Source organism: Dasypus novemcinctus, chromosome 14, assembly GCF_030445035.2.
Source record: "Dasypus novemcinctus isolate mDasNov1 chromosome 14, mDasNov1.1.hap2, whole genome shotgun sequence".
NCBI classification, from domain to species: Eukaryota; Metazoa; Chordata; class Mammalia; order Cingulata; family Dasypodidae; genus Dasypus; species Dasypus novemcinctus.
The window spans coordinates 24,194,095-24,219,058 of record NC_080686.1 but is presented as its reverse complement, the minus strand read 5'-3'; the positions used below and the strand labels follow the sequence as shown (position 1 = coordinate 24,219,058).

The 24,964-nt window shown below is 39.0% G+C and overlaps 1 protein-coding gene across 10 annotated transcripts in view; it reads left to right on the top strand.

Moving 5' to 3' along the window:
* The window catches only part of ASPH (aspartate beta-hydroxylase), a 219,514-nt gene that overhangs the window by 84,621 nt on the left and 109,929 nt on the right, over window positions 1-24,964 (top strand). For all 10 annotated transcript variants that reach the window (XM_071207828.1, XM_071207827.1, XM_058275567.2 and 7 more), the window contains one exon: window positions 14,726-14,767. In XM_071207828.1, the coding sequence (XP_071063929.1) occupies window positions 14,726-14,767 (42 nt within the window). The remainder of the gene's footprint in view (window positions 1-14,725; window positions 14,768-24,964) is intronic.

The window sequence follows — 24,964 nt, the reverse complement described above, 5'->3', positions numbered from 1 at the left end:
TTTATAGTTGCCATACCATATATATTTGTTATAATATGTAAAAGAATTGTTTTATTAAGAAAACCTGATATGTTGGTGTTGTGATGTAAACAAGAAAAGGAATCCATGGGAAAACGGATCTTTTACATGATAACTACTGGATACATATATTTTGTGTTTAGAAAAGAGGGACAGGGAAAGAAAGGGATATTTATGTCATGCTTTTCTTGTTGGTTTCCTCTCTATTGCTGAGTGAAGCTTTATATAATGCCCTGTTTCTGTCTAGAGGAGGCTAAGCAGGTTACTGAATTTGCATTTTAATTACTATTCTGTTCTTTTAATAATATTACCTTATAAACATTCCTAAAAATCAGTTTTTAAGACATGGATATATTTCTAGTTACAGTTTCTTTTTAAAAATATTGCTGTGCCTTCAGTGAAGATATGAAAGTTAATATTCTGACCAAAAGGCTCCATGCTTTTATTTCAGTGTTTTGTAAATTGAGCCCAAGAATTTCCTTGGAACATAAATATAAAATACCAAGGATTGGGGTGATACAATAAGGTATTTTTTTCAAATGAGCTACGTTAGAAATGAAGCACATAAAAATGAAGATTTGGTTAATATGCGTGGTTCCTGGTTGTAGTGAACTCCCAGCACTTACTGGCTGTGGCTGTTATTGTTTACTGATTAATTAGCCTAATCTTTGAGGTGGAGTAAGGGAAGCTACATTTGGAAAGACTTGCTCAAGAAGTTGCATCCTTTTTTTCTTCTTTATTTTCTTTTAAATGTTACATTAAAAAAATAAGAGGTTCCCGTATACCCCCCACCCTAGACATTATACAGATTTGATCGGCCTGTCGTAATCTGACTTTGCCAGGAGAGAACCTAAGACTTAGCAATAGTTATTTTTAATAATTGTACTTGGTTTGCTTATTTCCCATTATCTTCCTAGTCTTGGTTCATATTGCCATTTTTAAAATTATTCAGTAGCAAAATAATGATATTCATAAATCTAGACTAGTGATGTTTATATACAATAAGCTGGCTCTTTTTGCAGTAATGTTTAATTATGTACCTGATTGCAGAAACTCCAGAAACACTGACTGTGGGGTCCATCTCCTTAATTCCTCTCAATCTTTAAAATTCTTGTTTTTGATAGAAAACTCAAACTGAGGACTTCTGCAAAATGCTGACTATTAGTTAACTTTTTCCTGGCCCTCAGAACCTAAGTAATGATTGCTTTGCCTTCCCTGATCATTCCAGGACTGGACTATATGGTCTTAATATTGCTTCTAAAATGTATCATCCTGCCTTTTCTGTGTGGTAATTCCACAAGGCAGGGACGGTCTCAGTTCACCCTTGTCTTCAGCCACACAGTAGAGGATAATCATTTAAGCTCAGCTGCCAGGCACTTTACATGATTCAACTCATTTAGTCTTCCAGATACCCTGAGATGTAGACATGCTTTTTTCTCCATTTTACAATTGAAAAAACAGACACAGCAAGGCAGAGTAACTTGCCCAAGGTCGGTGAGCTAACAAGTGTTAGAACCAGGATGGAACCTTGCAGTCTGGCTCCAGAGGCCATGCTCTTTCTTAACTGCTCTGCTAGAGAAGGTTTTAAGAACTGAAAAGGGTTTTTAGAACAGTTTTGTTGTGATAAAATTAGAGACATCATTTTCTTAGACATCTATTTCTTATTACACATTAGGACTCAGGAATGTTTATTTACTCCTGGTAGAAAATGAAGTTGTTTAATATTTAAATGTTGCTGTCTTTAATAGTTATTAATTTATAAGTACTTTTCATGTGTGCTCATGGCAAGGCTGGAAAATGGAAACTGTTAATTCTATGAATTGGCAGTTTCTAAGAATAGTAGTCAGTCATTCCAAATAGCTGATTTTGTTTTATTTTTTAATTGATTCTAGAATCCCTACTCCTTTATCAGATTTTCAGCTTTCTCCTCAAAGTCACTTTTACTTGAAATTATGCAGCATATTTCTAACAATATTGAAGCATAAATATACATAGCACAAATGGAATAGTGATTTATGAAGGAATCATTTATGACATTTATCCGAGTAAAACTTCCTGCCAGACAATACTTAGGCCCTTTGACCAGTTGGATCCATTAACAGTATTTCTGTAAGTTCCTGCCAGGAAAAAAAACCCACAAAAACAAAATAGTTATACTTTGATGTTTTGTGAAATCATATCATTCAAACTGTTGACGTGTGAGCATCAGCATTTCTGAGTGAATCTGCTGTTCCTGTCTGTTTGGAAATGGAGAGGACGTTTCTAACTCCCTCTACTGTTGACTTTTCTGGCAGTGGTAAGGATTTCCCTCTGTTGCGTGCTTCCAGAACTTTCCCTCATGTCTCCCTGGTGAACCAGCATTCTTAGCCCTGATCACTTAAGTCTAACAGCCAAGCTTTAGGCTGGCAGCGCCCAATGTCTGAGGAAGAGCAAAGACTGTCTTTGGGATTCTTAGGGGTCAGTATTTAATAAGTGCCCGTGATGCATATTATTGATTTGATAGTTCATTTTTTCAAGAACTATTTGTTGAGCGGCCCCTATGGTTCAGTCCTGTGCCGGGCAGTGAAGGTACGTGATGGACAGTGTTGGCCCTGCCCGATGGTGGTTCACAGACCAGGGGGTACACAGTGGAGTAATAAAGCAAAAACAGTGTCATGAGCTGCTCAAAGAGAGCGGTGCCCAGGGCAGCAGAGGGGTGCAGGGAGTGAGGGAAGGAGTCCCACGCGTTGTCTTAGAGCTGAGTTCTGAAGTACAGGTGGACGTTACCAGGGTCGGCAGGTGGGGAGCAGGCGAAGCAAGTGCTTATGGAACCAAGAGCGAGACGCTGGGCCGCGTTAGGGGTGTAGGACGCTCAGATGAAAAGCAGGCAGGCATCACTTCTGGAAGTGTTTCACAGGCCTTGTTTAAGTGTTTGAACTTGGGCCTAAAAGCTGCAGGAAGCCGAGGAATCAGCCCAGCAATGAGGTGATGAGACTATGTCAGGAGACAGGCCTGTACTAATCCAGACAGAAATGGGGGGCTTGATGGTGGTACAGCGACCAGAGAAGAGGTGTTGAGTTCTGGGAAGCTGAGTGGGAAGTCATTGGATGGCAGGGATCAAGGCCGGTTACTCCGCTCCTGACGAGTCCTTGTAGATGAACAGGAGAGCCTTGGTGGTACAGAGGGCCGTGGGATGGCAGCCATGGAGGGGCCAGGCCTGGTTTGGAGATACTGGGCCTGCATCCTGGTAAACTACTTCTGAGTAGGGTCCTCTGATTAAATATTTAGGAGCATATATTTGAGTAGTTCAAAATGCAGCCAGACCTTTAGTTCACTTGCCTTTTTATTAATACTCATCATTATACTTTGAACAACTTCCCATAGTCTCAAGGTACTTTTTGATTGCACAGACTACAAAAATGATCAGTCCTATCAAAGTCCAGCTAATTGTTAAATTCTAGGAGAACCTGAGATCACACTCATTTAAAAAAAAACATTTTCTATTGAAACATACAGATAGTCAGATGGATGGATGAATGAATGAATGAATGAATATACCCTAGTCTAGCTATTAAACTTATATTAAAATTTGTCTGGGCTTCTGGGTACACCAGCCCCTCTTCTAATCTCTTTGTAACGTAAGTCCAGTGCTCTAATAGTAAGATAAATCAGGTATCAAAGTTTGGAATGAGAACATTATTTATAAAAAGTTGGATAGGAATGAATTTTGCTTCTTTTAAAATACTGTATGCTTTTCCTATTAACCATTTATATTGCCAATAACATTAAAAATTGATAGAAAACTTTTTAAAGTAATATATTTCAAATGTAGTTTACAGTACCCAATTGCTCCTTGAAAATTCATCCTTTATTAGTTTTTCAAATACCATGCTAGACATTTTTTATTTATTGTTTTTCTTTTTAGTACAGTGTAAACATTGATGGGAGAAAGAAATCTGATGCTTGTGTTTTTCAAAAGATTGAAATTCTTCCATTTTAATTCTCAGGTACTCTAAAGAACCTCAATTCATCAGCAACTTTGCAAGTAATCTCCAGGGATTTCTCTAAGCAGTTCACCATTCTGTTATCAAGTTGCCCTTTAAAAAGAGGCATTTACTTCTGTCGTTCTTTGTTTTTTTTTTAAGTAGAATGAAAATGAAGCAGTTTCACAGTCTGTGTCTGGTTGGTCCTTTAATTTAGATTTCCCCTTATTTTTGCAGATACTTAAAGCTTCAAAAAGACTGTCCTTACTACCACAAGAGGACCATCCTAAACCTATGCTCCAAAAGATGGCTGTGATAGATCTTGTGAAGTAATTCCTGAGCAGATCAAGATCTTTGGGAATGAACACTAAAGATGTTTTGAATGACTCGTAGTCCACTGTCATTTTAGTATATTTTTTTAAGAAACAAAAATTACATGTGATTTTACATTCCTGCATGTCCTTTTAAGATAGCATTAATTGCATCTAGTCTATTTCTTTATCATTATTTTTCTTTTTGTGGTGGATTTTTTATCTGCATTTATCTATGTTTTTCAGGCAGCAGTTAATAATTATATTGATGTAGCAACAATCGTCTTGGCAGGGTTTTAATATATATTATTAGTAATTAACATGAACTGTGTTGAACTGATTTGTGTAAACTGTGTTAAACACGATTTAGAAGCCGTTTAGAGCATTTTGCATTAGCATTCTTAACACTAATAGACATCAACGTTAGCTGTGAAGGTTTGAGTTGTATATATCTGCACTGATATCTCACCAAAACTTCTGCATTAGTCTTGAATATTCAGGTTAAAACTCAAATTTTGAGATTTTTGAAGCTGTTAGCTGGGTAATTAGAAAAAAATTAATAGTTTGATAGAAATTTTAAGTTATCATGGCTAACTTATTTTTCAAAATGAGAGACGAGAACTAAAATCCCTCATTAGTACATAGAGGTAAAGAATGGCCTGATGGATAGAACAGAAACATTTCTTGTCTCCTCGGGTTGATCATGTCATTGCTATTTTCCTTTTGGTGTTCATTTAAATTTTGGAAAATCTCTATAAATTTCTGGTGCATAATTTAAAGATTGTTTTGTCTTTGGCCGATTAAGTAATACTCTCTAGCTAATTTTAGAGACTGCCATGCTCTTACTAGGTAAAGTCACGCTCCAGTCAAGTGGATTTAGGATGTCTGAAAGGCACTTCCAGAGCCAGCTGCTCCCTGCTGCTGTTTCACAGCGTATGAGCCTTTTCTTCTTTACACTGAAGGCTTTCTCCTCCTCCTTTTTTAATATGTGGTTTATTTTTGACTCAGAAATAGTTGCTGTAATGGAAATACTCATTTGTTAAAAAGAATACAATATCATTTTGAAAGAGCCATGAGTTTAAAAAGCCATAAGAAGTGATTTCATTTATGTGTCAGGGACAGCTCTTGATAAGGTGACTTTTTTTCCTGCATGTAGGATTAAAATCAAAGAGATTTTATATTTTTATCATTGTAGATCATAGTTACCATGTAGTGAGTTCTGCATGCTGACTCAATGTGTAGTAGAACCCCAAATAATAAGTTGGTAGAAAAGCAATAATTTTCTAAAGCTGTGGTATGGGTGACACAGAGTTGATACTCAAATTTGAATAAGCTCTTAATTCATATTATGAATTATAGGATGCTACTTTTTATAAAGCCATATTTTTTTAGGGCAACTTAGGGGTGACATACAATTGATAAATCAGTAAAATAAGTTTTACTGAATTTATGTATATAATCACCTCTAGAACTCTGGAAATTGAGGATTCGTTATCCTGTGGTCAACTTCAACTACTTTTCAATTCGAAATATCTTAATTAATGAGCCTTGTATTTACAAATATGTGCCAAGCTGTGCAACATCAGTGGATTTTCAAAAAGTAACTTAAATGTCTTCTGTTTAATGTTATTTGAGTGCAATAAAGTGCAGAAGAATTCTTCTCTTCATTGTCATTATTTTGAAATATAACAATACTTTTTATTTTGTTGGAGAGCAAAATAGATTCATTTATACTTAGCGGTATTTTAGAAAATGAAGGTATTTTTTATGGCTAAAATCACAAAGGAATCTCTTTAGCACCTTTCTTAATCTCTCCTTGATTGGTAATACTTAGTTTGTTGACTTTTAACTCTTAGGCTATGTTGCCTGGGGCAAGATTAAAATGAGGTAGCCCTTATGGACCTCCTTTATAAAGTGGACTTTTGTTCTGAACCTTAAATTTTGGCGATTCTCTGGTCAGCCCTCCCCTGCCCCTTTCCATACTCCTCTTACCCTCCGTGGCTGTGACAGTGGGAGAACATGATCTTCATCATAGGTGAGGTGGATTAAATAGTCTGGATGGATGGAAGGTTTTCTTCTCTCCCACTTGCAATTTTCATTTTCTGGGGGAGCAAAGTAGAATCAGACAGGGCAAAAACTCCTAGGATTCTAGAAAGGGTGTTGTTGTTTCTTTCACCTCCAACATGCCAGGAAGAAACAATAAAAAAGACTCTAAGCATAAGCACATCTCTCACTATGGCTGAACACATTCTCTCTGCTAAGGGAGTTGCGTTTTCTTGGCACATCAGTATCATTGCTTGCAGATGAGTAAACTAAGGGTCAAAGAGGCTAAAATAACCTGCCTGCCATGTTCGATGAACAGTAAAAAAAGCTCTTCCCCTTGTTTTGCTTAGCCACGTGGTTCTCGAACTAGAAGGAAACCTTTTTTTTGTTAATAAAAAAAACTTCATGTTTACTTAGGTTTCTTGTGGCATCTATGAGTATAATGTATGTTTGTATCATAAGAAAAATAAAGTTTTAATGAATTCATTTATTTGCCAAAGATTTCCCATGTCCCCTTTGTCACATAGGTGTGTATGGATAGTATGGGAATGCTAGTGTAATTATTTCAGAAGTCAATGAAAACCTCACTATGAAATTTGTAAATGCATTCTTGGAAGTAAAAGTGGAGCCTTAAATGTTATTGTGTACATCAGATACTAGATCTAATCAAACAGTGTATACTAATGGGACTTCTCATTAAAGAGAGGTAAATGTTAATATTAGTATGCAAAAACACTCACTTCAGGAGTTTCTGAGTCATGTTAAAGTTTGGAAAGAAGTCAGACTTCTGATGTAGATTAGAAATTAATATTGTCAACAACTCAATCATTATTTCAGGTGATACATTCTAAAAGTTCTGGTGAATAGGGAACTTTCACTTTCTCTATCAGTGGTTAGGGTGAAGGAAGATGTGGGCACCTGTGTGTTTCTCCTTAATATCACCTTTTTTGTTTTCTGTTTACTTTTTTACTACCACTAGAGAAGAATCATGAGTTTATACTTAGGGCTCTATGGATGGGCTGCAGGGGAATCCATGAAAACCCTAAAATTATTGAAAACATTTTAAACTTAATTTTTACAGAAGTTTTAGATTACAGAAAAGTTATACTGAAAATGTAGGAGATTCCTAGATATACCACCCTCCCCTCACATTTTCCCCTATTAATAACATTTTTCATTAGTGTACATTTGTTTCAATTAATGAACTAATATTGAAGTGTTGCTGCTAACCATGGTCTTTAGTTTACATTATGTTTACACTTTGCACCATACCATTTTATAGGCTTTAGCAAAATGTATAATGGCCTGTATTTGTCATTGCAGTATCATGCGAACAATTCCAATGCCTTAAAAATGCCCTGTGTTCCACCTTTTTTTCTCTCATCCCCCTCTCCTCAGAACCTCTGGTAACCAGTGTCTTTACATCAATGTAACAAGTTCTTTTGTTACTATAATACTAATAAGTCTACTGTGACTCATGATTGCATTCCTGCCTTATGTTTGTTCATTCCTCAGTCTTGAGGATTTTGGGATGGTGCCCTCTCTGCTTCAGATTGAGAGGGGGTTGAGATCTTATGGGACAGATGGAAGGAACCATCTTGCTTGCAGTTATAGATATTCTTTGATTTTTGGTTTGGGGGTTGTTCATCATCATCATTTTGTTAGTTGTCCTGGGTGAGTCTGATGAACTGGAGAATACGTATTGGTTGCAACTCTGCTGTGATTCTGGGCTTCACCGGCTTATGAACAGACCAAAGATTTAAGTCTCTGGAGGCATATATTTAATGGGTATACTGCTAATTATAGGTTCAAATAAAAAGGGTAGCAGAATCATGTTCAGGGAAATTATAAATGAACCTAACTCTGTTACAGTGGGGAAATAGGTTATCATATATTCCAAGGTAAGGCCCACTGATGGGCTACTGATTTCATAGGGTTGTATGCCTTGCCTATAGTGTTCAGATGCCTTTAGAACCCTTAAGAGTATCCCTTTCAGAGGTTTGTTTACTGTGGCAGTGAGATCTGCCTGAAATGTGCATAAGTGTAACCTCTGGAATGACCTCACTTTAAGATCTCTTAGCTACAAAAATTCTTTTGTTTTATTTATTTCCCCTTGTGGTCAAGGTCTTTATCCAAATGCCTTGCTGGTTGGCACCTGGTAATAATTCCTTGGTGCCAGGGAAGCTTTTCCCTGGGAGTCATGTCCTATCCTGGGTGGAAGGTAATGAGTTTATTTGCTGAGTTTGGCTTAGAGAGAGGCCACGTTTAAGTAACAAGAACGTTTTCAGGGGGTAATTCTTAGGCAATAGATATTTTTAGGCTAAGCTTCAATTAAGGTTTGTAAGTGCAAGCATTAATATCAAGGGCTTGGCATATTGGTCAGTTTTCTCTTATTAGGCACTGCCTATATACTCTAAGAGATTCTTGCCCCTCTATTAGAGAATGTAGCAGGACTCCCCAGGATAGGAATTTAATATTTAGTTGGTTATTATGTGGGTCTCCACCCACTGAGATAAATCCTGTGACCACATGAACACATTCATATTCCACAAAGGCATGTTCCACATGCCTCCTTTCCCATACATCCCTCCACCACCGACACCCTGCACCAGTAGCCTTCCCCTGCCTTAGCTGCCAAAAGAACACTCCCACAATTGTATACTCCACCACAGTGCTCTATCTCCTCAGAGTTCACCTGTTCCTTCCTCTAGCCCTCCCCCCACTCTACGGATAGCTGAACTCTGTGCATTAGAGGTAAGAGTGGCGATAGCTGATACCTTTTATCCTGTTATTGAAGGGTCCTGGGGCCTCCTAAATGGTCAAGAATTGTTGATTTTGGAGTTCTTTAAGTTACAGTGCATATGCCAGACAGTTGTAGACGTGATTCTCCTACACAGAGGAAGTTCCACAAGGACCCCCAGTGTGTGCCACTCAGTCTCAGCCAGGCTTTGCAAATTCCAGCCTTTCTCAGGCTGCATTTACTACTATAACATATACCTTCTATTGTCCCAGCTCACATTAGCTAATCTCCAGTTTCTGAATGTTACAGTTATCTCTTGACCATCCAAATCTTTGAAAATTTTCAAAATGTTTGAGTCTGCTTCCTCTTGTTGTAACAATCAAGGTTTATTGATTTTACTAGGCTGCATTACTCTTCTAAACTTGAAGTTTCTTGAGAACAGAACCTTAAAAAAATTTTTTTTGTATTGAAGTATACTTACAGAAGATATGCACATATCATAAATATACAGCTCAATACATTTTACAAACTGAACACACTGTAAAGAGCACCGAGTTCAAGAAATGAGTATTGCTAATACCCTGGAAGGGCCCTTTTACTTCCTTTTAGTCAGAGCCTCCAGTAAGGGTAACAACTTCTAACTCCTAATAGATTGGTTTTACTTGCTTTTAAATAGGATATAAATGAAATCATACATTATGTATTCTTGTTTTTTTACTTCAATATTGTTTGTGAAATCCATTTACGGGTTTGGTTTGGATTTGTTCATTCTCATCATTGCGTACCCCACAATTTATTTGTACATTGTACAGTTGATTGGCATTTGGGTAGTTTCCAATTTCTAGCTATTATGAGTAGCGCTGCTATGAGCATTCTGGTAGATGCCTTTTTTTTTTTTTTTAAGATTTATTTAGTTTTATTTATTTCTCTCCACCCCCTCCCCCCACTGTTGTCTGCTCTCTGTGTCCATTTGCTGTGTGTTCTTCTGTGTCTGCTTGTATTCTCATCAGGCGGCACTGGGGATCTGTGTCTCTTTTTGTTGCATCATCTTGCTGCGTTTCAGCTGTGTGTGTGTGTGGCACCACTCCTGGGTGGGCTGCAGTTTTGCGCAGGGTGGCTCTCCTTGCACAGGGGCCACTCCTTGCACGGGGGGGCACCCTTACATGGGGGCATCCCTGCGTGGGCCAGTACTCCTTGTGCGCATCAGCACTGCGCATGGGCCAGCTCACCACATGAGCCAGGAGGCCCTGGGTATCGAACCCTTGGACCTCCTATATGATAGGTGGACACTCTTATCTGTTGAGCCTTATCCACTTCCCTGGTAGATGCCTTTTCGTAAACATGTGTGTTTATATTTCTGTTAGGCACATACCTAGGGGTGGAATTGCTGGATCATAGGACACATGAAGGTCGAGCTCTAGTAGATACTGTAAAACAGTGCTCCAGTGTGGCTGTACCAATCTGTCCTCCTTCCAGCAGTGTCTGAGAGTTACAATTACTCCATGTCCTCTCTAACACTTGGTTCTTTCCAGCCTTTCCATTTTAGCTTTTCTGGTATTTCACTGTGATTTTACTTTTCATTTTCCTCATAACTAGCGAAGTTGAGCATCTTTCCCACATGTTCATCTCGTATGTTCTTATGTGCGATGTGTTTGTAACCCCCGCACGTAGCCCTGCCTAATGGATTGTGGGAGCTCAAGTTATTTTTGAATTTAACTTCAAAGAAAGCACAAAACCCACTAGGTGCCAGGCACTTTGTTAGTTATCTAGAATATAAAGGTAAGGTCTTTCTTTTACTTGATTCAGAAAAACAAATGCACTAAAATGATGTAAGTGTTGTGATAGGCATGTGCAGAGGTTATAAATAGTGCAGTGGTTTAACCTGGGACCAGTGAGGAACTTTGTCTAATATCTGCCCTTGAGCCTGCCCTTGAGCCTTTGAAGAGAATTGCTGGTAGAGGGCAATACAAGAGAGGGTCACGTCCAGCCTTTGGATGGGAGATGGTGTGTCAGGAGAGGCTTTGGAGGGTAGGGTAGTGCTTGGTCTGAATATGATGGAAGAATAGTTGTGGGTGATTAGAAATCCATAAGCCATTTGTTAGGATGAGCTAAGAGAGAGACAGTGAAAAATGTGACTGGAGAGGAAGGCTAGGGCCAGACCATGGAATGCTCTAGAAGGCATGCCAGGAAGTTTGAGTTTTATCCTGTAAACAAGGGACTCTTCGGGGCAATTTGGGCAGGGGGAGGGATGAGGTAATGAGTATCAGAATCCTCACTGAGTGTGTGCAGTTTGAAATGCAGACTTATTGGTCTGCTGTCTTTGGCAATTAAAAAAAACAGTAATATCAACTATCAGAAGTAAAATTTGATCAAACATTTTTGGTCAATGGGATATTGTCTTAGTTTTCCAGAGCTGCTGTCACAGATATCACAGAGTGGTTTTAGCTTAAACGAGGATTTCTTGGCTCATGATTTTGAGGCTAGAAGTCCAACATCGAGCTCTCAGCAAGGCTTGCTGTCTCCTGCAGGGCAGCCTTCTGGTGTGGCTGCCGGGGACTGTTGGCGTTCCTTAGCTTGTACTCGAGCCTCGTGACACATGGTGATGTCCTCTCTCTCCTCTTCTGGGTTCTCACTGATTTCCGGCTTCTCCCTGTGGTCTTCTCCTTACAAAGCCTCCAATAATCCAGATTAAGGCCCACCCAGGTTAAGTTAGCCACACTTTAAAAATAACATCTTTGGAAGATCCTATTTGCAATGAGTTCTCACCCAAAATTTAAAACATGTCTGAACTGAGGTACAAAACTCAATCTACCACAGATAATACAGGTCTTTATCCTACAGTTTTGGTGATTTTCACTTGGGGAAAGACCCTTGTAACTACCATTGAAACTCTCTTTGGGAGACATTGGATTTCTAAAGGAAGCGTGTATTCTAAGAAAATAATAATCATTGAGGGACTGTTGGAAACCATGGGAAACTACTGAAGAATCTTAGAGTGATAGCATCAGATTTATATTTTAGAGTGAACACTTGGGAAGCAGGTGGAATGTGAAAAAAAATTGGAGGGAAGCCAAAGAGCAGGCAGAAGAGGAGTTAGGAAATTAGTTATAGTCCAGGTGGTTATGATATGGGCTGGTCTAAGGAAATCCTGGTAGAGAGAATGATGTGGCTTGAAGAAGGTATGAGGTAGAAGGTCTCAGGGCTGGGTCTTGGGAAAGGAACTCAGAAGGACAGATAGGCCTGGGTGGATGGTAGCTTTGTGTTGTGTCCAACAAGAGTTGCTCAGCAGGCAGCTTTGCACAGTGCCTGGAATGTAATAGGGTTCAGTGCACAGGAATCCACAAAACTGAGAATTTTTTTTTTAACAATTGCATGACAGTTTTAAAAAGATCACGTCTCATCCTTTTTAAAGTAAGGTTTTCCTTGGTTTCTTAAATTAATGTTAAAAAGTAAAAAAAGTAAAAAAAGGGTAATGTTAGCACTTTGTAACATCTTTTCTTTTTGAGAATAGGTATGTGTGTAAGACACTGAGCTTGAGTTACAAGCAAGCTTGATAAAAGAGGTTGGCCTCTAAAATCAGTCATTCTCTGCTACCTAAGTGTCCTTAGGCTCTCTAAGCCTTAATGACCTTTTTTTTACTACCTCCTAGGCTCAGTGAGAGGAATAAATGAAATAATCAATATGAAGTAGTTAGAACTATCCCTGGCATTATAGTACTGACTCAGTGGGTTATTTTCATTGTCGTGGGGAAGCTTACCCATACATAGAAGCATACCATACAGAGTATGGTATAAAGCAAAGTTAACACATCACCATTAGTGTGCAGAACTCTAATGAGTTACACGGAATTTCATTGAAAACCCCTATCCCCACCCCATACCTGGAGATCTCCCCTTTGTGACTAGCTCCCACTTGTTCTCTAGCCAGGTTAGAAACTTGCACTCCCTGGGTTTTTTTTCCAAGTCATACCTGACATGTGCCAGGTAATGGGTTGCCTTCATAGCCTCCCCAAAGGCATGGCTGATGCCACTAGAAAGTTCCTTGAGGGCTGAGGTTTTTTATTCTCTTCTTCATTGGTATATCTTTGATGCCTAGAAGAGTGCCAGGTGGACATTAGATACTCACTCTATTAACATTGAGTGGATAGATTGATTGGTCTAGTTCAGCCACCTAATTTTATGATAATTAGGTCAATAGTTAATAAGATCACAAGTTCTTAGACCATTTGGTGGAGACCTAGAAGTCTTCTTCATATCCTGCATACCTCTTGCAGTACTGGCTAGAAGCATGGCAACTTCAGTAAAGCCCATTAGTTTTATTAAAGTTAAGACCGACACTTCCCTACCTCCTCCTTTCTTTCAAGAGGTGTGCAGATTGACAGAGGGGAAGAGCTTGTGCTCTGGAGCCATGTAAACCACTGAACTTGGTGGTCTTGGGTCCTCTGCTTCCTCAGCCAAGGCTTCCTCATTTGCACAAAGAAGACGGTAATACCTTCCCCGTAGGGTGTCCGGAGAATCCACAGATGATGTGCTTAGCAAGATGCCTGGCACGCTTTCGATGTCAACAGTAGTTGCCTCTTCTCCCTCTCCCCCAGGATCTCAAAGAAACAAAAATGCCTGACCTGTAAAAACTGCCTCCCTGAATCAGAATTCTGCTGCGGGTATATTTTTCACCTCCAAAAAATGCTTTTTGCCAATGAATATGGGAAACTGGGACCCGACTGAATTTGGCCACATGTGTGGATGTAGCCTTGATTGCACACTCCCAAGGGAACCCACACCTTTTCGCGTCTCCTGTGGGGAAATGACAGTGTCTGATTTTTGATCCGTCTCCCAAACTCTGCCCCACCCACACCCCATACACATTTTCCTAGAAATACCCAGACTCTTCCCAGGAATGTGGCAGTACCTGCAAGGACTCTAAGCATCTAGATCTTACATTGCTCCTCATCCATGTTAAACAGTAGGCCTGATGGGAGGTTCTGAACACACCGAGTTGTAGGCCGTTGTTGTCTGCGTGGGGTGGGTGCTCTTTGGCCCCCGGAGGTTCCTGCCTAGTTTCCCTGCCCGCCTCGCCCCCTTTGAGGGAACGAGCACACCGTGGTTAACCGAGCGATGTTGACAAGGGCGATTGTAGGAGTCTCGTTAAGACGCGCTGATGGCTACTCACGCGGGCGCGGCACAAGAGCCCCCACCCGACATCTGGGGTCCTTGGAGGAGCAAGACTGCTTTTGTATGTGCATGATAGGCTGCATTCCTTCAAAGCACACCTTGGCAATTGGAAAAGTCGTCTTAGGGTTTTAGGATGCAATCAAAGTATCGAGCAAGCATTGATGAGGGCTTTTTCCCTCTGAACCTGCAGAGACTCTTGGAGTTGGCAGAGGTCCCCCTGTCCAAACTTCTCTTGCTGAGGAGGAACACGGAGCCTGTGGCCTGATACCGTCGTCAATGCTAATTTAAATGAGCTTCATTTTAATATTTGATAATAAATTTCATGTGGAAAGAATTAAGACTGGTCTAATTGAATTGTATGCCCAGAAGTATTTTTCTTAAATTATATTTCTTCACGTTTATTTAAATGTAGTCCTATGCTTTCAGGTGTTTGAATGGTGATTTGCACAATGCTCATTTTGTTTTATTTTTAATTTTCAGAAACAAATAGAAAAACAGATGACCCAGAACAAAAAGAGAAAGGTGAGATGATCAAATAAATGGACTTTAAAATACATAAGAAAACATCACTATACCACCCAAGAATAACATGATTTTATATTACTAGTTAAAGGAAATTGCTACTAGGTATATTATTTCAATGATTTTACCAACAAACATCTTGGCATTCACTATATGTATGTCTGGGAAAGTTCTCAATGTCTCTGTCTCATTAGAAATAATAATTGCATAGACTTCATAATGTGTTTCCACAATAATAAGTGAAAATATGTTTCAAATGTTAAATTAATGTCCAGCACAGGGAAAGCACTTAGGAAACGTGAAATATTATTTTTGTTACATATGTTCTTTTTTTCAAGGAAAAAAGACATGCAAACAAAATTTCCCTTTTCAAGAACCTCTGACATGTTGGAAGGAACAAACCAAAAAAAGACAGGCAACAAAATTACAGCCATATAGAAAGAATGATCTCTGCCTTCCAAAAGTTTATTACAAAGGCATTTTAATAAACTTAATAACCCTAGTGTTTTAACTCATCACAGAATTTCCTAAACTTGCTCAAAATGAGGGATTATTTTTAACAGAAAATTATATGGATGATCATGGAATAGTAGTTATACTTTTAGTATCACTTGAATGATAAAAATTTTAATGATTAAAATTATTACAATTTCAGAAATGCCACTAATTTAATTCGTAGTCAGCATAGGAGTACATATAATTTCTGTAGCAGTTTGATATTATTTCTGAGTTCCAAAAAAGGTACAATGTTTGTAAACTGGCCTGTTTACACTTTGATTGCATTAAATTTTACTGTTTACCCTGGCCTGTGATTCTCTTTCATTGCATTAAATTCAAAGGTTTAATGTTTACTTGATTAAATCAAGATTAGTGGCTTTGATTTGATGACATCAATAGGGTGTAACTCAGTTTAAGTCCCCTCCCTTGGTGGGCTATAAAAATGGATACTTACTCAAGAAGACACACAGAAGAAGATAAGAAGAGGAGAGAACGTGGTCATTTTGGTCCTGCCACGTGACAGAACAGAGAAGGCTCAAGCAGCCTATGCCAGTCCCCAACTGAGAACAGAAGAAGCTGGGCCCATAGAGCCTTAAAAGGAAGAAGGAAGGAGAGACCAGGCAGATGTCATCTGCCATCTTGCTTTAACACATGGCAACAGACTTTGGTAAGGAAGCAACCTTGAGCTGGACTCTTTTGGGCCTTGGAACTTTAAGCTTCTACCCCCAATAAATACCTTTATAAAAGCCAACAGAGTTCCAGTACTTTGCATCAGCACCCCTTTGACTGACCAATACGATGTCCAAGCTCTTAATTATTTAATGTGTAAAAACTTGATGGAGTTGCTGGCCTTGGCATGTGTCTTAACTTGCCAAAGGAGTGCTAATGCAAGGTACCAGAAATCTGTTGCCTTTTGTAAAGGGATTTATTTGGGGTAAAAGCTTATAGTTCCAAGGCTATGAAAAGTCTAAACCAAGGCCACAGAGGTGCTTTCTCACTGAAGTCACTTTTGATCCTGGTGTGCTGCCACGTGGTGAAGTAAGATGGCAGTCCATTTCTGCCCAGGTTTCAGCCTTCCCCTATGGGCTCACCCTTTCCTCTTGAGCTGTTCCTCTTGCCCAGCTTCTTAAGGTTTCATACTTAAGCAATCCCGTAGTCCTCTTTCTTCTGGCATAGGCCTTGTTTCTTTCCAGGCCTCCTATATCAGTCTCAGTTGTTCTACTCTCTTCCCTATTTCAGCTGTAAGTTATAAGGTAAATGGCTCATCTCTCCCCAGGGCCTCAGCTGTTTGAGCTTTTCTGTCACATGGCAGGATCAAAGCTGGCAGAGCTCTCTTTTCCTGTGTCTGTCTGAGTGTCTGTATATAGCAGACAGCAAAAGGGAGGGGACTCAAACTCGTCATGCCTTATTACATAGTCCAGTAAAAAGCCCTATAGCAATTTTATCAAGTAATCTAATCAAAGGTCCCTCAATGGAACTTAATACAATCAAAGGGTATCGTACCCAGAGGAATAGTTTACAAACATAATCTTTCTCTTTCGGGAATTTGTAAAATCTCAAACTGCCACAGCAGGTAATTTTACAACCCATAGGTTGTGAACTAGACAACTAGATTATATACCTTTTTTCTCACTAGTTTAATTAATTTTTTTTTTTAAATAATAAACTGGTATAGTGTTAAAAGTTAAGGCTTCTAATTAAAATAAAAAACAAAAACACAGAGATCTTCTACCCTAATACTCTCCTACTCCCTCTCCTGTATTACCTGAGTCCCACTCCTTGACTTTATGCAGCTGCTTACTAATACTTACTTATGTATGTCTAAATAATTTATCAACACTGTCATTTTCTTCTCAATATTGGAAACTGTCAGTTGGCTTTATTCTATAAAGAAGTGGGATTTAGCTCTGTCTTCACACTCACACAGACTCTTCCCTCCACCTTTTGATATATTCATGACATGCTAGATAGTGGCAAAGCTTGAAGGAGAATTTCAGCAGCTAGTGATGTTGATATTTAAACACACTTTACCCCTCAGTTTCTTCATGCAGAAATGAATATAATAATTCTTACACCTTAAAAGGTATACTTTATTGCATAAGGATAAAATGAAAGTATTATCTGCAAATAATAAATGCAATCTGCTGCTATTAGTTTTATCCAAATCCTGGAATTCAGGATGCCATGATCAGAGAATGTATTCTGGGAATGTATAATGGGATAAGGCATTTGTAGATTTTTTGCTCTCTATTTGGAGATCTAACATAGGTGTGCCAGTTTTTTTATTTTGCTAAAACAGGTCTTTTAAAAAACCTACATCTACTGTTGTAATCAATTAGAAAAGTAAATGTATGTCTACCCCCAAAAGTAGGAAACATATAATTTAAGAAAAAAGGTCATATTTTTAAGTCGAATAAATGTAACTTTGTGAGAAGCTCCCTGAGATCATCCGCACTCCTGTTTGCCTTGGACCCAAAGTTGTAGAGACCAAGGGAGTAGATATTCCGGGATCAAGTTCAACCATAGCTCACTCTTTAGGATCCTAGATCCTGGGGTGTAAAAGAGAGAAAGAAAAACAAATCCTCTTTGTTCTTTATTCTTGATTTCTGTCCTACATTGGTAAGGAAAATGAACACTTTTCAGTAAAATCCAGGTTTTCTCAAAAGCCCCCTATCTTTACTATTCTCCCTTCCCTCTCTTTGATAGTTGCCTTAGTGTATAGCCTTATGTTCCAGAGTGGTTGGTTGACCTCCAACCATTACATCCATATCCAGGTAACAGGAAGCAGGAAGGAGTAGGTTCCTTAGGTACTTCATTTCACTGACAGAATATCGTTAAATCTAAAATTGAAGGTCTGGTTCTGCTTGGAAAAAGGGAATGTCAAATATTGAGAAGAGGCAATTAGCAATCTTTGACATTTACTGTCTTATTCTTTTTTGTCACCAAATGACTTTACCACTCTAATCCACCACCATATTTTAGAAAATAGCTGCTATTCAATGCTAGAAAGACAGGTCATCAGAATATATATACACACACACACATATATATATTTATTTTTTAACTTTTTAACTTTTTTTATTTTTCCCCCATTCTACATGATTATTAACACCGTGTATTTGCATTTCATATTTGTTATAGTTCATGAGAGAATGTTCTCATAATTCTTCTATTAACCACAGTCCATCTCCCCTACTGGATTCCCTGCATTATATAGTCCCATGTTTTGTACGGTCCATCCAGAGCGTACACTTAGTGGCTTTAATTTTCATCCCAGAGTTGTGCTGTCATCACCTCAGCCAATTTTAGAATGTTTTCATTTCTCCAAAAGGAAAACATCCCATACTCCATTATTTCCCCCTTAAAATTGATACATCTTCTTTGCCATTGCTACAAAAACTTACAATATTTCTGTTAACTGTTGCCCTTAAGTTACATCAGTTGTAATTTTCCCATGTATCACCATATTTTTAACACTTCGTAAAGAAGAGCATTCTTACATTTATCCTGTTAACCACAGTCTTCATCTACCACCTAAATAGATAGGGTATCCAGTCCCATGATTACATCAGAATATATTTTTAAAAACTGCCTGGTTTCCCGTCATTCATCATGAAGTATACCAATTTGTCCATTCAAACAACTTGCATGCCTACTCTATGTTCTTGGCAGTTGGACACATGAGCAAGGTGGACAAGGTTTTTGCTTTCACAGAGTTCCCATTCTAGCGGGGAGAACAGCAATAGACACAAAGACTGTAAGAGCAGTCACTGGGCTGGAAGGAGGAGAGCAGGATGGTGTGCTGGAGGGGGAAGTGGAGATGAGGAAGAGAAGGAAGAAAAGGATGCGCTTGAGGCAGCTCTGAAAGCCTTGGGGTAAGAGCATTTTGGACAGTGGAAGAGTCTGTGCAAAGGTCCTGAGGAAGGAAGGAAAGGCTCAAGGCATGCCCTGAATAAGCAGTGTGTGTATGAGGCACTATCAGAGAGAAAGGGGCAGGTTGCAGCCCACGGAGAGCCGTGGAGACCGTGGCAGGGAGTCTGGACATTTCTCTGCGCGTAGGGGGATGCTGTACCTGGCCCATGCAGGTCTCTGTGCAAACCAGATGCCTTTCTCATTCACACACTGAACTGGTTTGCTCCAGGAACATTAGGAAATCAGAGGTCCACCAGGTTTAATCTTACAAAGGTATAGAAAAGGGAGATGCATTGTGGGCATTTATTGCAGGCCAAACGAACACATACTAATCCAGCCTCAGACCTTCCACAACATGTCACAGCCTGTATCTGCACAGCTCAGGCGCCAGAAGCTCCATTTCACACGTGGAGGGCCCCTGCCTCCTCTCACGGCCCAGCACACCCCGCACAGGTCTAGCCTCCAGGGGTTACGATCCTAAAGGGAATTTTACAGGGGAGTGGGGGGCTAGAGCCTCTAGGCAGGTTTCTTCATGGAGCCCGTGGGGGAGAATCAGTGTGACTGATTGGCTTGTTTGGTTGATCCTGCTCTGATCATTTAAAATTAGCAGTTTATATTAGTATCAACCAAAAGATGTTTATAACTAAAATACTGTACGAAGAATGGAATGGAGGATTGTCTTAGAATTAAAAGGAGTAATGAATCAGTGGTACCATAAATTGAAAATCCTAATCTAGAAAATTAATCAGCTTTGGGGATACTACTTATTTTTCAACTCAAATAGATTCATGTATCAATGCTTACTGTTAAGGAAGAGCAAAAGGAAAATATTCAGCTTCTGGAAGATGTAGTGAAAGAATGGAATGTGATTAGATTAATACTTACACAATCCCTTTCCTCTTTTAGAGAATCAGATTTAGTTTATATTGATGGAGCCACAGGTTTGGAATAGGGCTATTCCAAAATAAACCCTTAGTTGGAGAGGCTAGATTCCTAAATTGAAACAGATCCTTTATATCTGTTTTAGGCAAAATTGCTGTATCAGTTTCTCTCCACTGGATGTCATCTTTTCCCACAGCTTCCATATTCCACAAGTCCAAAATGTAAGTGAGGAGCACAAAATGGATTGTTAGATATGAAATTCCAGCAATTATTTTTATTCCTTCATTTATTCAGTACATATTTATTGAGTACCTTATAAGCTGGGTGCTGTTTTAGGCACTGAGGCTGAAACAGTCACTAAAGTAAGTCCCAACTCTCATTGTACTTCTATTTTATTGTGAGGGGAATGGGGTTAGATAGGTAATGTTTTAAAATTAGAATATAATTTTATATAGTAATATATGTGAAAAGGAATACAAAACAGGAAGAGGACAGAGAATGGCAGTGGGCAGAGGCTACTGCTCTACTATGTAGATGACATTTGAGCTGAGATTTGAAGAGGCCAGGGAGTGAGCTGTGCAGCCGTCTGGGAGAATAGTGTTCCACTGGGGGGACAGCACAGCCCTAGTCCCTCAGGTGGAGCGTGCTTAGCACGTTTGAGGATTAGAAGGAGGCCAGTGTGGCTGGTGAGGAACATGAGAGGGGGCCTGAGATCAGAGTGGGCTTGGGGTCCAAATCACAGAAGGCTTTGAAAGCCATAGTAAGGACTTCGTATATTACCTCTGGTGAGATGGGAAACCCTTGGAAGATTCTGAGCAGAAGATTGATATGATCTGCCTTACTTATTATTATTTTTTAAATATAAAGTACTCTACCTCTGTTTTTTTCCTTTATTTTTAAATTTATTTCTTTCCCCTTTCCCGCCCACAGTTGTCTGCTTTCTGTATTCATTTGCTGTGTGTTCTGTGTCCGCTTCTGTTCTTGTCAGCGGCACCTGGAATTTGTGTCTTTTTTTGTTGCGTCATCTTGTTGCGTCAGCTCTCCGTGTGTGTGGCGCCATTCCTGGGCAGGCTGGACTCTCTTTCGCGCTGGGCAGCTCTCCTTATGGGGCGCACTCCTTGCGCGTGGGGCTCCCCTACGCGGGGGACACCCCTGTGTGGCAGGGCACTCCTTGCACGCATCAGCACTGCACGTGGGCCAGCTCCACACAGGTCAAGGAGGCCCGGGGTTTGAACCACGGACTTCCCATGTGGTAAGTGGTGCCCTAACCACTGGGCCAAGTCCGCTTCCCTGCTTTACTTCTTAAAATGCTCGTTTTGGCTATAGGAGTATGAGATGGGAAGGAGAGAGAGCAATTTGGAGCTTATTGCAATTGTCTAGGAAGAGATGATGATGACCTGGAATAGGATGAAGGGGCAGAGGTCATGAGTGGTCATTAGATTTTGCATATACTCAATATGCACGTATATTTGGAAGTATAGTCCATAAGATTTGCTAATGGATAGGATGGGTGTGAGAGGAGAGAGAAGTCAAAGGCGAAGTCCTTACAAAGGTATGCTTTGACAAAGTGCTTGAAAATAAAAGGCCACATTTTACTTATTTAATATAGAACAAATGTGAGCTATTAGTTGCTGATGTTTGAGGAACAATGAAATACTATGACTTCAGAAAGGGACTGTGTGTTTGCTTGTGTGTATGTGTTAGATGAAATTGCATTTGGATCATACACTTTTCCTGAATTTGGTCTTTCATTTAGACTAATTCTTAATATCCAATTGTAGCATTTATTACAGTTAAGCATATTTCATGAATGTCTTTAGAAAGGCATTTAAAGATTTACAGGTTTCAATTTAACTTTTTTAAAAGTAGTCATCAGTGTCCTAACTAAACACCAGATGGCACTAGAAAACAAGTCATGTTTGTACTTAATAGAAATCACATTTGTGAAGCAACTTAAAGAAAGGCTGAGCTATACTTAAAGTATAGCCAATAAATCAGCATGTCGCAGCTAGTATCTCATATGGGTTTCTAGTTTTCTGTGATCATAAGGAAAACAGAGATGGAACAAACACAGATAATAAGCCTCAGAAGTTTTCCTTTTACTTATTTTTTAACATATCACCTTTGAAGTTTTTCCTCCAGTTCTTAACAATTGTATGTAGCATATTTTAGCAAAATTGTTCCCCACTGAAGATAAGAACCTAAATTCCTTCATCCAGCTCATAAAGCATCTCAGGACCTGGCTCCTGCTTCTGGCCTTCCCCTCTCTGAAATGCCCTTCCTTGCCTCCCAACTCCTCTTCGCCCGGCAAACTCCTATTCCTTAGAACCGAGCTTAGAGGCTACCTCTTCTGGGAAATCTTCCCTGACTACAACCCCATCTCCTACCCCAGCTGAAGAAGTGCACATTTCTGTGTTCCATGGGATCCTTTGCTGACAGATTCTTAGCATGTATTTGAATTTGACCATTAATTTCTAGACAACTTGCTTTTTAAAAAGTTTCTTTTTTTTATTAGAGAAGTTGTGAGCTTACAAAGCCATCATGCATAATGTGCAGAATTCCATACATCACCCCTCCACCAACACCTTACATTGTTGTGGAACATTTGTTACAGATTATGAAAGAACATGATCAGACTACTACCATTAAGATACATAGCTTACATTTGGTATGTTTTTTCCATATACCTCCTGTTATTAACACCATGTATTAGTATTGTACATTGTTATAGTTCATGAGAGAACATTCTCGTATTTCTGCTGTTAACCACAGTCCATCTTCTATCACATGGTTCACGTTATACTCTCTTATGCCTTGTACATTCTGTCCAAAGTGTACAGTCAGTGGCTCTCACCACAGACTTGTGTAGTCATCACCTCAGTAAACCTTTTCCTTAGTCCAAAAGAAAAAAATCCCATAGCCCCCATTACTAACCCTTAGCTGTAATATAGTATCTTCTTTGACATTGATGCAAGAAAATTACAATATTACTGTTAACTATAGTCCGTAAGTTACATTAATTGTATTTTCCCCATGCACCACTGTATTTTTACTACCTTGTAATAGTGATGTACATTTGTTCTAGTTCATAGAAGAACATTCGTGTATTTTTAACCACAATCCTTTCACCTCCAGTTTCACCATGTTACTCAGTGCCTAGATTATTCTCTAGCTTTCTTTCAATTGACATTTATGTCTCCAGACACCCCTTTCAGCCACAATCCTATTTATAAACCAGCCATGTCAGTTACCATCAACTCTATCCATTTCCACATTTCCTTTTTTTTTTTTTTTTCCCCTAGAGGGTCTCAGGGCTTGACCCCAGGACCTCATAGATGTGAAGCAGGTGTTCAACCACTGAGCTACACCCACTCCCCCATTTCCACACTTTTACAGTCAAGCTAATTGAAAATTCTGCATACATTAAGCATCAGTACCCCTCTTCAGTCCTCATCTTATCTCCTAGTATAGTCCAGGCTTTAACTCCCTGTGTTTATTCTTTGCATTTAGTTCATATTAGTGAGACCATACAGTATTTGTCATTTTGTATCTGGCTTATTTTCTTATTTTAATATCCTCTAGGTTCATCCATGCATATTCATCCCAGACTCATTTCTTCTTACAGCAGCATAATATTCCATCATATACATATACCACATTTTGTTTATCCATTCATTGGTTAATGGACACTTGGTTTATTTCTGTCTTTTGGCAATTGTGAATAATGTTGCTATGAACATTGGTGTGCCAATGTCTGTTCGTGTCACTGTTTTCATTTCTCCTGGGTATATTCCTAGTAGAGGGATTGTCAGATCATACAACAGTTGTATATTTAACCTCCTGAGGAACTGCCAAACTATCTTCCTCAGGGGCTGTACCATTCTACATTTCCACCAGCAGTGAAGGAGTGTTCTATTTCTCTACATCATCTCAAGCACTTGTGGTTTTCTGTTTTTTAATAATGGCCATTCTGTGAGGTGTGCCATGATATATCTTTGTAGTTTTGATTTGCATTTCCCTAATGGTTAGTGATATTGAACATTTTTTTCATGTGCTTTTTCACCATTTGTAGTTCCTCTTGTGAGAAGTGTCTGTTTAAGTCTTTTGCCCATTTTTAAATTGGATTACTTGCTCTTTTATTGTTGAGTTGTGTGATCTCCTTATATAGCATGGAAATCCAGCCCTTATTGGATATTAGGTTTCCAAATATTTTCTCCCAATAAGTGGGTTGCAGTTTCACCTTCTTGACAAAGACCTTTGAAGCCCAAAAGTATTTAAGTTTGAGGAGGTCCCATTTATCCATTTTTTCCCTTTCATTGCTTGTGCTTTTGGTTTAAGATTTAACAACTTGCTTTTTATAAAAGTTGGAACCAAGATCCCATCCCCCTCTCAACAACACTTAACAATTACAAAGTAGGTGTTGAATATATAGCTGTAATATTTAAAAATATGTGGTTTATCCCTTCTGGGATTTAATTGCCTCTTCATCTGATGGTGAAAATATGAGATGCAAAAAAGTCTAAATGGTGGACAGGAAGAGCTTGTAAACAGAAATCAAAGTATCCAATGATGTTTAAGTGTCAACAGTAGACCACATAGCAAATTATTTCCACATAGGTTCTCATTTAATTCTTGCCCCAAAGAAATCTTCTGAGTTAAGTATCTTTCAGCCATTATTTCTCTTTTCAAATATTTTTTCTTCTTTCTTTCACTTTACTTCTGTGACTCCAAATACATGTTATGTAGGACTGCTTGGTAATATAAGTCTCTGAAACTTTGTTTACTTTTCTTCAATTTTCTTTCCTTTGGATTGCAAAATTTCTATTGCTTTCTTCAAGTTTGGTGATTCTTCTGCCATTTCAAATCTGCTGTTGAGCCCATCTGAAAATTTTTCATTTCAATTAC